The sequence below is a fragment of the Polyodon spathula genome, chromosome 2 (assembly GCF_017654505.1).
Source record: "Polyodon spathula isolate WHYD16114869_AA chromosome 2, ASM1765450v1, whole genome shotgun sequence".
In the NCBI taxonomy this organism is placed as follows: Eukaryota; Metazoa; Chordata; class Actinopteri; order Acipenseriformes; family Polyodontidae; genus Polyodon; species Polyodon spathula.
In genome coordinates this window covers 65,125,467-65,142,164 of record NC_054535.1, presented here as the reverse complement: position 1 = coordinate 65,142,164, position 16,698 = coordinate 65,125,467, and the positions used below count along the sequence as shown (strand labels likewise).

At 35.3% G+C, this 16,698-nt stretch overlaps 1 protein-coding gene across 1 annotated transcript; it reads right to left on the bottom strand.

Moving 5' to 3' along the window:
• Nucleotides 1-3,485: 3,485 nt before the first annotated feature.
• LOC121299140 (annexin A1-like) lies at nt 3,486-11,999 on the bottom strand. The gene is made up of 13 exons (XM_041226711.1): nt 11,896-11,999; nt 10,943-11,016; nt 10,521-10,611; nt 9,528-9,622; nt 9,329-9,442; nt 8,164-8,254; nt 7,629-7,705; nt 7,394-7,450; nt 7,084-7,177; nt 6,445-6,540; nt 5,857-5,915; nt 5,388-5,510; nt 3,486-3,769 (listed from the first exon to the last, which is right to left on the bottom strand). Exons 2-13 carry the CDS (start codon nt 11,000-11,002, stop codon nt 3,710-3,712), a joined length of 1,017 nt encoding a protein of 338 aa, XP_041082645.1. The 5' UTR covers nt 11,003-11,016; nt 11,896-11,999; the 3' UTR covers nt 3,486-3,709.
• Nucleotides 12,000-16,698: the final 4,699 nt, after the last annotated feature.

The following is a 16,698-nucleotide window of genomic DNA, read 5'->3' as shown; positions in this document are numbered from 1 at the left end:
GAGAAAATAAGGCAAAAATGTATTGTTAAAAGATAAGACAGCTCCGCCAGCTGGTCAAAGACATAACTGCAGCTAGAAAAATACCCAACATTTTCTTTTAGCGGGAAATGAGTCCCAAATTACTGGTAATTTATGACTCATGTGGTCGTAGAAGTTTATATTACGCAGTTTCCCAAGAAATACACCAACGCAATAACAGTGAAATAAATTTAAAAGATACACAACAACGCAGAACTATTAACTTAGTACAAATAGGACACTGGTCCGTCAAGCATATAGTAATTTAACCTAACAGTGTGCTTAAGCAACTTAGAATACATTGTATGCTTATAATAAAACATTATTCGTTCACACTGCTGCAGGGATCACATATGTTATTGTTACATACTGCAGATAAATGTTTATGGTTGCTAAACCAGAAATCCTTATTTAAAGAAATGTAAGCTTTGATTTTTGAATCATTATCTACTTAATGCTGGCTTCAGTCCAATACAAACAAATGCACAGAACAGAAAGCTGTTTAAAAGTATGTCTGTTTTTTTTTTTTTTTTGTTTTTTTTTTTAAACACCAGTACACAGAATACAATATCCACACTTTGGTAATTTAAAGTGTTGTGTACTAAGCTTTGTCTCTTAAGTTTTGGTGCTGAACATGTTGAGGAATTTAGTTGTTTTCAAATGGTAAGGCTGAACATTAGAAATTGGTTTATCTGAGCCTTAAGAAATAAAACATGCACTTTAACTTTGCAAACCCTATAAAGATTTATGTTTTTCATGTGCACAAACTGTATACTCTACTGCATTTTAAATAAAATACACAATGGGACTGGGCATATGTCACAATAAAAGTCTTCTTCTTATTATTTTTTGCATGGTTTTATATATGCCGCATATACAGTGGCTATAGAAAGTCTACACCCTCTTGAACTTTTTTCACATTTTGTTGTGTCAGTGCCTCAGAGTTTCATGCATTTAAATGAGGATTTTTTTTTTCCACTTATCTACACACCATACGCCACACTGTTAAGGGGAAAAAAATTTTTATTGAGAATATATATATATATATATATATATATATATATATATATATATATATATATATATATATATATATATATATATATATTAAAATTACAAAACTGAAAGATCATAATTGGATAAGTCTCCACCCCACTGAGTTAATACTTAGTGAAAGCAACTCTGGCAGCAATTACAACTGTGAGTCTGTTGGGATGGGTCTCTACCAACTTTGCACACCTAGATTTGGCAATATTTGACCATTCTTCTTTATAAAACTGTTCAAGCTATGTCAAGTCCCTTGGAGAGCATTAATGGACAGCAATCTTCAAGTCATGCCACAAATTTTTGATTGGATATAGGTCAGGGCTCTGACTGGGCCACTCAAGGACATTTACCTTTTTATTCCTTAGCCACTCCAGTGTAGCTTTGGCTATGTGCTTTGGATCATTGTTATGCTGAAGGTGAACTTCTGTCCCAGTTTCAGCTATCTTGCACAGTACAGCAAGTTTTCCTCTAGGACTTCTCTGTACTTTGCTCCATTCATTTTCCCTTCTATGCTGACAAGTGCCCCAGTCCCTGCCGATGAGAAACATGCCCATAACATGATCCTGCCACCACCATGCTTCACAGTAGGGATGCTGTTCTTTGGGTGATACGCTGTGTTGGGTTTGCGCCAAACATAATGCTTTGCATTTAGGCCAAGAAGTTCTATTTTAGTTTTGTCAGACCACAAAACTTTTTGCCACATGGCTACAGAATCTCCTGATTGTTTTTTTGCATACTTCAAACGGGATTCAAGGTGGGCTTTCTTGAGTAATGGCTTCCTTCTTGCCACCCTACCATACAAGCCAGATTTGTGGATTGATTGGGATATTGTTGTCAGATGCACCAGTCTTGGCCATAAAAACCTGTAGCTCTTGTAAAGTTGGCATTGACCTCTTGGTAGCATCTCTGATCAGTCTGCTTCTTGCTCGATCATCTAGTTTGGAGAGACGGTCTGATCTAGGCAGGGTCTTGGTGGTGCCATACACCTTCCACTTCTTAATAATCGTCTTGACTGTGCTCCAAGGGATATTCAAGGCATTTGATATTTTTTAATACCCATCCCCTGATCTGTGCCTTTCAACAACTTTGTCCCAGATTTCTTTTGAAAGCACCTTGGTGCTCATGGTTGAGTCTTTGCTTTGAAATGCACTACCCAGCAGAGGGAACCTACAGGAACTGCTAAATTTATCCTGAAATCATGTGACTCACTACAATTTAAAGTACGTGTAGGCCATTTAACTTGGTGTGTGATTTTGAAGGCGATTGGTTACACCTGATCTAATTTAGGATTGCTATTACAAGGGGTGTGGACACTTATCCAACCAAGCTATTTCAGTTTTCATTTTTAATTAATTTTCTACAAATTTCTAGAATATTTTTTATTTACTTGGAAGTTGTGGGGTAGGATATGTTGATAAATGAAAAAAAAAAAAAAAAAAAAAAAAAAAACTATTTGAATACATTTTAATTCCAGGCTACACTGCCTGTATGATTCAGACAAGGATAACTGCAAATGGAAAATTGCCAAAAACAAAAGAAGAAAAAAAAAACTAAACTAGGGTGTGGTACATTCTTGATTGCATCATCAATGTATAACTTTCTTTTCTCAGGCTGAAGTATGATTACTGTGTGAACAGCATTTTAAGAACAGTGTTTTACTGAGTTGTGGCATTACACAACAGTCTTGTGTAATCATATTTCATCTAAAGAATATCTAAGATGTGAAACAAGCAGGAGTGAGGTTGTGCAGCCTGCAATACTTTCCTGCATTTGTATCCTTCTCTACATGCATGAGCAGGATAACTTTATAAGCCTCAGCGCCAACACATTGGTTTTATGTATATGGGTATATAAGGACACCAAAATGTCTTCTTTTTTTTTTTAACGCTGTAATCGACGTTGGTGTAGCACATACTGTATTATAGGTTATAGGACGGCAAACATCTGGGTATGGTGGAATCTATAATTAGTCCATTGTCAATATCATTAAAAAGCGGGAAAAGGCTGATGAAGAGAATACTGTTTAGAGTGAACTTTGCAGTTGAATGGAATTGCAAGAGGCTCCTCAGCTGTGATTTTTTAAAACCTTGCCAATATGGTTGCTGTCATGAATATAGTTTCTCCGTGATCGTGGCGTGGAAGGCGAAATGTGCACTTTGATTAGCAGTAAGATCCTAAGCAATCTATATGCAATATGTTGAGTTTACAAACCAGCCTCGAAAGCCAACTTTGGTACAAGCAATTAAGTCTACGTAATACAAATATGTCAGTTCTCCTCCATTTCAAAATACTTGTGCATTACATAATTAAAATTGGAACATGTTTTGTGACATGTTACATGTATAGAAAGAGGTCAATTTTAGAACTTTTTGTAATATATCTGCAACATGAAAGAGAGACTAATGAAGAAAAACTGTTGATACGTTTATAAGGAGCACACTGGCTTTATTTGCACACAACAACCACCCTGCTCAGAAAAGGTAAAAATCTCAGCCAATTTTACATGATCAGCATTTTACAACAAACAAGTTACTTCATACATATATTTATCTACCGTTATATATATTTCAGGGAGCGAGGTATGTGTAAAAGCAGATTATTTGTTCTTCCACTGCAAGAACTCGCATGCATTCTGGCATGGAATTTAGTTCTTGCTTCCACACAGAGCCAGCAGGATCTGCTCGTAATCTCCCTTGGTTTCATCCTAAAATAATTTAAAAAGGAAACATGTCAGCTGTGATAATCTCAAACAAAGGTTTATCTTTGAAAGCAAGTGTACATATTTTTGCATTCAGCTGAGACAATCACTGCTTATAATGTAGGTCTAGGGCACACACACACACATGCGCATTAAATACAAAAAAAAACATGTTTTACTTGACGGCAAGTGCTGACAATGTCAAAAAATGTGGGAAATTGTCACTGCACCTATGTTTTAACAAGGCTTTCCAGCACACACTGCTTAACTGGTACAGTTAGTAATGTACAGAACACTTAAAGGTACATAGTGTAAAAATTTAAATGGGAGGCTACTATGTCGTGTGCTTGACTTCCTCCCTGGTGCGCAGGACCTCATATCTTGTGTGCACGAGATAATAGCCTCCCTTTTTAATTTACACAGTGCCCCTTTAGGGGTCTGTAGTAATGAGGTCATTGAAAGGAGACAAATATGTTACACAAGCATTTTCCAACCAATCAATCCATGAACCATTTAGACTTAACAGTCACTGAGTCACTGTCAAGGATACATGTTAGGCTGTTTCAGAGAACTTCTGAATTCTCAGCAACCCACTGGTGACTGCACATGTTGTCTGACGTGAACCCACCTACTGCACCAGTTAAGCAGTGTGTGCTGGAAAGCCTTGTCAGAACATGGGTCAGGTAAGGGTGAGGTGGTGGCCATACTGGCAATTTCCCATCTTTTTCGGAATTGTCAGCTCTTACCATCAAATAAAACATGCCTTTTGTGTTTAATATCCATTATTTTTTCACAGGATAGTTGATTTTAAACATGATATTTATATGCAATAGAAAGTAAATCCCTCCATTTAGATTGTAGTCCTCTCTGCATATCTTAAAGGATATTTTTGGATTGCTATTTATTTTTGTATTGATGGTGCAACTCTTAGTTTTTGCATATGAACAATTCTCTACTATTATAACAAGTAGGACAAAAGTAAAAATATATTATACACATATACATAGACTTTGAACACATAACACAAGCTATTATTAGGATATTATATTTGTTTTTAAAAACATGAATACTTTAGTTTACATTAGGCTAGTTATCTGATTGATTATTAATAACAACATGAATATATTCATAAATGTATTCATATTTATACCTTGTTTAAAAATGTACTTTGATTCAAATGGCGTCATTACGAGGAGAACGTCACATTTCCATATAATCAATTCAACCATTTCATCGCTTAATATAAACAAGATAATAGCCTAATAATCATAAACAACAAGATCTCCCAGATACTTGTAAGCAAATAGACAAAAGCCTATGCTACACACTAATTTTATTATGCTAATTCAATTTATATTCTAGTGGTGCAGTGTTTATGATTTTTGTTATATTAAGATATTGAGCAAATTATCACTTTTTTTCAGTCTTTTGCTCATGCAGTGGTGTGTTTGAGGTAGTCTCTTGTTCCTGAAAGTTTGATTGAATAGCACCACAAACCGGGAAAATAATAAATAAAATAAAGTGTTGCTGTAATTTCATTCATTTTACGGATTATCCACTAAAAACTATTCCTGGAGGAATGGCACACAAATTTAGTATAACATTAATTCTAAGAGAAACTTACCATAATTTCCTGGTAAAGAGTCTTGCCATATTTTTTGTAATATTCAGCTTTGATGTCGTGCAAGTCAATTTCAGATCTGCTAACCATAATCCTGGTAAGTACCTGTTCATTGGTTCCAGATCCCTGTGTGAAAATTAACATAGGAATGAGGCTTCTTGGTGTTAATCAGGGCCAAAAGAAGAAGAATCAGAAGACTGTCTAAACACTGACTGGGTACAAGCACGTAGGTGTGCCATTAGTTTAACATTTGTTTATAGCAGTTGCTTGGGAACTGTTTATCCAATTGAGATGCAACATTCCACAGCACACGTTTTATTTATAAACCAGGCACGGGAGTTGCATGGTACTAATATACAACACATGTAACTGGTAACATTAACACTGTATTGTACAGCAAAACTCTCCCATTAAAATTAAACATGTTTTTAACCTTCAATTAAGAAACACAAAATATACATGTTATGTTTACCTTCATTGCCAGGTACAGTTTTTCAGCAAAGAAAGCTGGTTTGTTTCCAATGCATTTGACTGTTAAAAAATAAAAAAGTAAATAATGATAATAATAATAATAAATATTAACCTGAATATGCAGTTCCTATCAAGGTCACCAACACATTCAACATGCAGGAAGAATTGTACATTTACTAGAGGGTTTATTATTCTTGAATGATATCCATGACTGAACTTGACCTAGAGAATCACAAAATACAGTTGTGTATCAAATAGGAAGACAGTATCTCAATGTGTAGGGTATTTATTATTGTGAAACCAACATGTCAAATGCCGCTAATGTGGCAGCCATCTTAGGTCACAGATGAAGGGAACTGTTTGACTTGGCTGACAAGTTTATCATAATAAAATTATGACGTCAGCATCTGAAACAGCTTATAGTCAGTTAAAGTAGTGATGGCAGATTGACCTTTTCATACAATAATCATTTGCTATGCATTGAACTGTTTTTTAAAGCCACCATGCTTTTTAACAAGGTTAAAACAATATTGGTTTAAATAAATAAATAAATAAATACTGTTACTTCAAAGAAAATATCTGTACATACCAACTGCAGTCAGGCAGCTTTCAATATCCCCCTTCAGCTCCAGATCAAGAGCCTGTGACACGTCATGTTTGCTGTATTTGGTGTATTTCTGAAATGCTGACACAAATATTTAAAAAGACAGTTTTAAATCTAGGAAACAGCTGTCTTCAAGGCCTCATGAAACATATGTAAGTAGCATTGGCTGTGCAATGTTGGCAATAGAAGCTTCTGACAACTACATCATGTAAAATGCATGAAGAATTTATATACTATAGTTATGCTTATGTGTCTATAATGTGGATCTGCATCGGCCACGCAAAACACACCTGTCTGCAGATTAAAAGGCGACAATTTGTTTTTAAATGAAAGCACTTTGGAGATTATACACACAGCACAACCTAATTGTGTGATTTAATAGTTTAACCGGCTTTCAATTGAAATGTGTCTGTTCAGTGAGACCTTAAAGGAAAATTATTTGATCCCTAATATGATTTGATCCCTAATATGTACTGTACCAAGCTTTTCAATCAAGCCCCAATACAGAGCAATTCCTAATATACAGTATGGGACAACAGCATGACATGAAAGCTGCAGTACAAGTGTGACACTGCAATAATCCTTAATATTGTTTCTTAAAACATTGATAACGCTAAGCCTTACTTTTGCGAAGCTGTGGCACACTCCTGGTGGTGAGTATGTTGATGAAAGTCTGGCAATCTGTCCCCTTTCTCTTTTCTCCAGCTTCATACAGAGCCTTGAGTTAGATATGGGGGAGAAAAGCTTGTTTAATTTCCATTAAAGTCTGAGTGCTTTACCCTGAATTTAGGTACTAAAAATGAAAAAGAAAATATATTACTTTAATTAATGGACAAAATGTGCATTTTATTTTCCTACTAGAATGTGTTCCAAAATAGTCCACAAAAGCACACCAGAAAACAGCAAAGAAAGGCAGTGAAACACAGATTCTTACTCTGGCATCACTGTCAGCAAGATCTTCCTTCACAATGTTGTCCTCACTCCTGTTTCCCTAAAGAACCATGCATAGAACATTAGTAAGTAAAATCTAAAACATTTACTTTGCCATCTACTCACAACAGCTAGTAATATAAATGCCTCCTCAGGCTCCATGTTAATTCTAGTACCAACTAATAAAGCCAGTATTTCATTTTTATTTGTTTACCCATAAAACCCATCTCCTAACTTACCTTACTAAGGGCAAGGAGTGCCCTTTTGAAGTCATCAGATGTATCTGAGCTAATATCTGTTTCAAGGTTGTTTTTTCCTGCAATGTAAAACAGAAAACGTGGCAGAGGGTCAGTTTAAAAGATATCCACTTGTCTTTCTTGCAGCAATGCATACCTTAAATTACTGTATTTATTAAATTCATTACAACATGTAAAAGCATTAATGCAATTACACTGTGTAACAAATTTACAGTATAATCATAAATCTCGAAAAACTACTCACTTTTAAATCTTTTGTAGTCATTTTTGTATTACTTTAGTATAAATACATGTTAATTTGGATTCATATGTTGTTTTTTTCTGACTTTATGTGAACGAAAAGACACACATTTGCCTGTTTTCCCACTGGAAATAGTGATATTTTGAAATATCACTGTCCTGGTCACAAAAGCAAAGTTTGTGGGGAATAATAGCCATTTTCTATACTTTTGAGGCATAAGCAACTAGGAAATAACACTTACTACCCAGGAACAAAAATTGTGTTACATAGTGTTACCATCATTGTAGACTTTTAAAATCTCTTTTATCTCTTTGTTTGTCCTAGATGCCAGGACCTCGATCAGACAGTCTTCATCAGTTCCAAGACCCTGCAAATAAGAATTGTTACAAAGACGGATTTTCACAACACATCGACAGCTACTGCTTCAACAGAGGGAAGCTGTCACAAGCACTTTCATGTCATACACAATTGTACATATTGTCAGATAGACCACAATAGTCCTTTTAGTAAACAAGACTACATAAAATATTAAATTTATAAATATTTGGAACAAAAAAATAAAATACATTACATTCTGGTTTGGATGACAGGAGTTGATTATATTTAAGGTAAACATTAGCCTTGGTAAAATCAAAGGAAACAAACTCTTGATAATATATTAAAAATGAAACTGTTGTCAGCATGCTAGTAAGGACAGTAGATGTTGTTGGCGTGACTAACCACTAATTCAAAATCATGACGACTAAGATCATGAGCTCCTTATGTGAATATAATAAAGACAGGTATTAAACTTCACATAGATTCCAAACTTGTCTTAATTATTGATCTGCCTGCAAGTCCATTAAAATACTATGTTATGTATAATTGTTTTAAAATAAAGCAAAGTAAATGTTCAGAAGTTGTTTATTTAGTCCTGATTTTATCTGAAACTGTTCGCAATTACATTTGATATATATACACCATAACATTTAATTATTAAAATATATTTAACCTTATAGAGTGCAGCAAGAACAACAATATTTTAAGTCTATTGGTAATATCAAAGCTCCTATATAGAAATACACCCACCCTAACATACTTTATTCTAATGGATTATGTTATTTATAACTGTCCCACTTAATCACATACAAATCCTTTGTGGTGTTTCAAGTTTAATGTAGAGGCTTCTTGTTTCCCCAAAGTAAATCTAATAGAAACATGTGATGTGCATCAAGGCATTTCTTGTATATTTTATACATGAAGTAACCATAATTGAAAGGAAGATCTGTTGTTCTTAACCAGCTACCAAAACAACAATTGGATGTTGCCTTGTTTCTCAGTGTTCCCACTAATGTATGTAAAATAATACTTCAAATTAATCAATCACCATTTGATGATATTGACTTGTGTAATTGTGAATCATATACTACAAGTAACTTAAACTTTCCACTATAAAGCTTACCTTCATGGCAGTTTTCAACAGGTAAGCATCATACTGGGCTGGTGTTTTTAACAGGGCCGCGACCACATCTATAAGGTGGCCAGAGAGGACACTTTTCAGAGCAGCATCTAGAGCCTACATAAAAAAACAATCAGCATGAATGTATGTACAGTAATTTAATAATAAAAGGGATTAATAAACTAATTGAAAGTTCTCCTACTTTTCCTGAAGTCTTCTGGTAAGCCTCTTTGATTTGTTGACGCTGAGCATTGCTCCGCTTCACCAATACTTCAATAATGGTTTTTTCATCCACACCTAACAAAATTTAACAAGGTTATGACCCAGACAAGTACTCTGACGCAAGCAAAACTGACAGATTTGATTAAAGGCCTGGTAAAAGACACTTGATATATCACAAAAGCTAGATTCTTCACCAGTCTCAAAAGTGACAAATGTGTGGGCCCTATTCTGGAGAGCAGACTCCACATGTATCCTACACCCCAAACCATCACTGGACACTTGGCCCTCAAGAAAAACAAAAACACTTTACACAATCATTGCATTGAATTGGTTGTCCACAATGGCACAATTTTCTGTCAAACTTCTGTACGTTGTTACGTTGTACGTTTAACAAGTTGTACGTTGCACACATGCACACTGTGTTGCCCCTTAATACAGAACATAGGTTTACAAAATTACATTACGATTATCTCTCTAATTTTTCTTTTTGTCCTCATGTACTACTTTATTATTATTATTATTATTATTATTATTATTATTATTATTATTATTATTATTATTATTATTATTATTATTGTTCTATTAAATATATCTTCACTTCTATCTCCATATCTCCTGAAACACATGCCTGTTTTTTGTTTCTCCACCTTTACTACCTTTCAATCCCACCTGTCCATTAATTAAAATCTGGAAATTACATAAAAACTGTCATTTGCGTCATTAACATATAGGTTTCTCTTTTAAATACTGAATACTTAGTCCGCCACCTTTATGTAAATTGCACCCATTCCACCTGTTGGAATACAGCAGAAATGTGTTTCATTTTATGATAGAAACAATGTTCGGGATAAGAGTCAGGTTAAAAGAGCCGGAGACAACAAGTTTTGAACTGTCGGGATATACTTTTGATATTCAGGGCCATTGTGTCAACTTGCAGTACTAACACAGTGAAACAATCATGTTTCACCATTACCTTTTGCTTTGATTGCTTTGTCCAATAGTGCGACATCAGCACTCACATTAAAGGCAAGGCAAGGAGTCACTGTTGGTCCTTTGACTGGTGGCTAAAAGAAGAGGTGTAAAACTTAGTTAATTTAGAAAGAACTCTAAAATATTCAAGTAACAGAAAGTGATGTATCATTAATATTTTAATTTAAACACTATCTAATGCCACTTAAGTTCAGCAACTGTGTTATAGTAGAATCTATGACACAAAGCACAGATTTGCCTAATTTCTATCATGTTTAAAGGTCAAGGGAGGGTCTCACATTCCAACCTCTGAGAATCAGTTGCTTTATCAAGGCCAATTCTGAAAAGAGGTAAATAATTCTATTTTCCCTATCTGTTAAGGTAACCATAAACTTGTCAAACACATATAGGTACATGGAAACTTACGGGATAATCGTCCATGCCCATATATATGACCTGTTGCAACAATTCTGCGATGAAGGACATTTTCAGTGAAGTTTCTGGAGAAAAAAAAGTAATAACATAGAAAAGAAACCATACTCTTGTGTTACATGCAGCTACTGCTCTCATGAAAATGCATGATTTTTTAGGAAACAGAATATCCCTTTAATCAGTCCATTATCCTTAATGTATATGACTTGGAACACATTATCCTTTAAAGGAAATTTGCTATGGGTATGAAATATCCAACTTATCTTAACTACTGTATACTTCTGGTTTTGATTTAATTAGTATTTTATTCTCAGACTTAAATACAAGTGAATCTAAAGTCCAAAATGATATTACACCCACTATTATACAATATGTACTGAAAAATTGCCACACAGATTAGGAAACTTAGGTGACTCCTAACATTGCCTTCAATTGGTGCAAAAATAAATGGTCAGTATCTTGAAAAAGACCAACAACTTCATGCACAGTTCTTAATATAGAAAAGTGTACTGTTAAAAACGGAGCTAATAAAACGACAACCCAATTTGTAGGTTTTGAAAAAAAAAATTAAATTGTGTTAAAATAATGCCCATCTACAAACAAAAACAAATCTATTGCAATATTATCAAACCCGCATTTTCAAACTACATCTAAAAGTTCACGGGTATGTATATTATTACACCAATATCACTTGCACCTTTCTGTTTGTTCTGTTCTATTTTTTGTATTGACCAGAAAAGCGTTACAGTAAAATTAAAAAAGGCTGCCAATATAATAGTATCACACCCACTACATTACTTTTAAAAAATTGTGGTTATAGTAAAGATTATAAAAACATGCTGCAGAGACTAGAAATATACTTGCCAGAGTTCAATAAGCATCCTATGTTTATAACTTATTGATAAGGAACTATATTTCTCGCTAAGTACAAAACAGAAACAACCTACCTCTTGTTTTTTTTAGTTTCAGGAACTAACTGTCTAGAAAAGTCAGACTTGCGAGTGTGAGTTAATTCTTAAAATGTGTATTTTATACCCACTAGATTGCCATGCCTTACAACAGCAGGCTACGCAAGACCTTGCAATGATTGGCTGCAAGTTTTTTCAGATTTGTGAGACACACCCAAATAAAGGTTCCAAAGCTGAATACAAAGAAGCTGAATTGATATTAAGCCCAGTCAGTTTATGCCTCATTTAAAAAAAAAAAAAAAAAACTTTGTTTTTTGTTATTTATGTTTTTATTCATCTCAATAGAAATAAAAACAATACAACAAATATTATACATGTACATGTACTGTATATTAAATAAAATGCATTCAATATAATATTTAAATTATTACATCCAGTTCAATTCATATTGGTCAACCCTTTACTTGAACACCTACTTCTTAACAGTATAAAGTTAATATAAATGTAGAAATGGTCTGCGTCCTGAGAGTGCTCAATTGCTGCACAGTGTAGTAAACAGAAAATATCAGTTTTCACTGCTTTGAAATTCACGTGGTTGCCATCATTCTTCCCAGCTGGAGTTTGCTTTGGTCGGCCGTTACACTGGTGTCAGAAATAAAGTGGGATTGAAATGGAATTAGCAGAAGATGCACAGCAGGACCTGAAAGAGAGAGGATGGCTGCAGGTTGAGTATGGGGGAATGACCAAGCGCCTCAAAGTCTGGCTAGCTGGCGTAGTAGAACCTTCATCCTCCAGTTGGACTTTCTACAGCGTGTGGGTACTGTGTTTGACTTGCACTTTGGGAGCATCACCAAGTAAAGGAGAAAGTGTTGCTGGAGATGCAGCCAGTCAGGGCACTTGATGGCCGACTGCCGTCACTGTGAGAAGGAGCAGCATGAGCTGGAGGTCGAAAGAAGAGAATGCTTGGAAGGGGAAGAGGTGAGGAGCCAAGGCAAGATGGGAGCCTGGGGTCGGTGGAGCAAGAGGTGCGAGGAGATCTCCACTGTCCATGTCTCAGACTGGAGAGAGCGACAGGAATGAGACCCTGTTTTACAGCTTGCTGCCCATGGGTGCAGACCTTGCACCATATTTGAACACCCTGAAATGTGTTATTGCGCTTATTAGCTGGCCCATCTACCGAAGTAATTTGGTTGTCATGTGAATTAGGCAGATACTAGAACAGAAAAAAAAAAAAAAAAAAAAAACTTTTTCTTGTATTTTTAAGACTACCTATACTAACATCAGTAAATCACATCAGGGGTATTGTCAGTACTCATTGGCACATATTAAGTAGTGAAAGACAAATGACGGATCTTTTTAAAGATCCTCCATTGTATGTATACTGAAAAGATAAAAACCTAAAGTGATAGATTGGTGAGAGCAGACAATAATTCACAGCCTGTTAGGACAGGCACGTTGAGTGGGAGTGTTGGGAATTTTCCTTGTCAACATTGCGCAGCATGCACTCATAGTCTTAAAATGAAAGAGTTTATACATCCTTTAAACTTCAAGAAATGTATGATTAGACAACGGATCACCCGTCAGTCTAGTTATGTAGTACACATTATTGTGTCCATGTCCATCTCTATATGTTGGTAAAACAAAACGCTCTTTGTGGAAACATATTCATGAATATAAAAGCTCTCTCCAAGGCAAGATATAAAGTCTTCTGTTTTTCGGCATTTTAAAAGGCACACCATTCTCTTTCTGATTTAAAGTTTTTTGGTTTAGAAATCATTTTACACCATCGTAGAGTTGGAGATCAGGACACTAAAATATTACAAAGAGATGCCTTTTGGATATTTACATTAGATACATTATTTCCTAAGGGGATGATAGAAGATTTGGGCCTGTCTTGCTTTCTTTGAATTTATTCCTGTTTATCGACAGGTAATATATGGAATTGTGAGGTGTACACACTGCATTTTACATGTATAAAACATTCAAATATTAAATGGGGATTTGCATCAACCCAATGTGTTCATTAAATAATGTTGTTTGTAATTAATCGAATGATTGTATTATGTAATAACTTAACCTATTTTGTATTTGTAATTTGAGGCTTATTTATTTGTGTTTTTGCCATACATACACTGAGTGTACAAAACATTAGGAACACCTTCCTAATATTGAGTTGCACCCCCTTTTGCCCACAGAACAGCCTCAATTTGTTGGGGCGTAGACTCTACAATGTATCGAAAGCGTTCCACAGGGATGCTGGCCCATATTGACTCCAATGCTTCCCATAGTTGTGTCAAGTTGGCTGGTAGTGGATCTTTACTCCTTATAGCTCGTTCCATCTCATCTCAGAGATGCTCAAATGGATTGAGATCTGGTGACTGGGCAGGCCACTGCAGTAAGCTGAATTCACTGTCATGTTCATGGACAATCCTAGCCTTGTGGCGTGCGGCATTAAAAAAATCCATTAGCAGGTGGATACACTGCTGCCATGAATGGATGCACCTGATTGACATTCAAACGTTGCTCCACTTTTATCAAGGGGCCCAATGTGTGCCATGAAAACACACCCCACACCATCACACCACCACCACCAGCCTGAAATGTTGACACGTGGCATGATGGATGCATGTACTCATGTGGTTTTCTCCATACCCTAGTCCTCCCATCAGCGTGAAACAGCAGGAACCGGGATTCATCAGACCAGGCAATGTTTTTCCAATCCTCCAGTGTCCAGTGTTTTCATTCCTTAGCCCACTGCAACAGCAGTTTCTTGTGTTTTGCTGAAAGAAGTGGAACTGTTAGGTTGTGCATTCTTTTATGGGTCTTTTGGCATCAATGTTGTACTGGACTGTCAGTTGACTAACTGTAGCCCGTCTGTTACTCTGCACAATTCGTGTCAGCCTCCTTTGGTCTCTTTCATCAATGAGCCGTTTTTGACCACTGGCCTGCTGTTGGCTGGATGTCCTTTGGGAGGCTGACCATCCTTGATACACATGGGAAACTGCTGAGCATGAAAAACCCAGCAGCGTTGCAGTTCTTGACACACTCAAACCGGCGCGCCTGGCACCTACTATTATACCCCGTTCAAAGGCACTTAAATCTTTTATCTTGCCCATGTACCCTCTGAATGGCACACATACACAATCCATGTCTCAGTTGTGTCAAGGCTTAGAAATCATTTTTTAACCTGTCTACCCTTCATCTATTGAAGTGGATTTAACAGGTTACATCAATAAGGGATCATAGCTTTCACCTGGATTCACCTCGTCAGTCTATTTCATGGAAAGAGCAGGTGTTCCTAATGTTTTGTACAATCAGTGTATATTTTTTTTGCATTTAACATATACTGCTATGGACTTGGTTCTATGTAAAAGATGGGCTGTTGCTGAGAAATGTCTTTTGGCTTTCTTTAAAAAAAAAAAAAAAAAATGCTGATTTGTATTGTGCTTTGAAATGTAATTGACTTGCCGTAATGATCTGAAAGCTGCTGTTTGCCTAATTAACTGTTGGGTCCATTGTCCATCAATTGATAAATATCTTTTTTTGATATTAAGATGATATTTAAAACTGATAATATGGCTTTATAAAAATTTGGATTTTTAAAATAATGCTAAAAAAAATCTAATTAAAACAATATAGTGTGTTCTAAACTGTAAATAGTTTGTCATAATTATCTGATTGTTGTTGAAAGTCTAATTACCAGTTGGATTCATATGTATATTGCTAATACGAATGATTTGTGACTATATAAATGGTAAACATGTGTTCAAGGATGCACTGATGAGAGCAGTGGGGCTGCTGAAACGTTTGCATTTTAGTCACCTTCTTTTGCATATGTGGGTGTGATTAAATAAGATTAAATGTATTTCTGCTTTGGACTTTTTTGAGCTTCATATCAAAGATTGCACATACATATCCCTCCAGAACAACTGAAACATTTGCAGTCCCATCTTGATTACACATGGTAGCGCTACACCCACCTGGTATCTAAGTTGTCGTATATCCGAGTGTACAAACGTGTTGCAATATTGACTTAACAATTAAACATTACTTAGCCCACTTTAGTACTTCTGAAGTATATAAATAAATACATCAGATGGTTTGATGATTTCATTTAAAAGCATATGTCTGCAATGCATTTATTTATTTCTCTACATTTTTTATTTCCAAAGTATAGTTTGACACATTTGGGGCCGTCCTGGAAAATAATTCTAGTCTCACTTTGACACGAAGGGGTGGTCAGATCTTGTTCTCGTATTTGTTCTTATTCAAGTCAAAATTAAGCGCCCTGAAATAAATGATTAAATTATTAATTTAAACCTTTTGTGTACATCCAAAAAAAATCATTTTCATTTTTGTACACTACAGACTGCAGTTATACCTTCTTTCAAACCTCTAACCCCCATATCTGATCATGTTCATTTTGTTGTCCTAATTAAACAGCGATTGGTAAGACTGAATGGAAACAAGTATTTGCCCTAGTGTTCGGATTTGCATTTTGACTAATTTTTCAGCTGGTTTGGTACAATTTTCGATTGTGTTTATATAGCTTTTGCTAATATAATTGAACCAGAAGTATTATTTTGGCGGATAAAACTGCTCATTCGAAGCACAGATTATGCATGAAATGTGATCCGCTGGTGGATAAAACAGAGGATCACTTTATAAAATAGGCAGATATTTTTTAATGGATTAACAGGTAGAAAAATTCTATGGATTTTGCCATTTCTATTGAAAATTAAACCCCTTTCGATAGATGGGCCCGTGATATTTACATTTGTTTTAAATTTTTTATTTATGTATTTCTTACAGTTCTGTTACATTTGTATTGTGTTTGCAATC

Excerpts from the sequence above, each read along its gene's own strand:
- LOC121299140 (XM_041226711.1), bottom strand. The coding sequence starts at position 11,002 with ATGTCCTTCATCGCAGAATTGTTGCAACAGGTCATATATATGGGCATG. Across the intron at positions 7,706-8,163 it reads TTTAAAAGTCTACAATGATG|GAAAAAACAACCTTGAAACA; the intron begins GTAACACTATGT and ends TTTACATTGCAG. Across the intron at positions 5,511-5,856 it reads AACTGTACCTGGCAATGAAG|GGATCTGGAACCAATGAACA; the intron begins GTAAACATAACA and ends ATTTTCACACAG.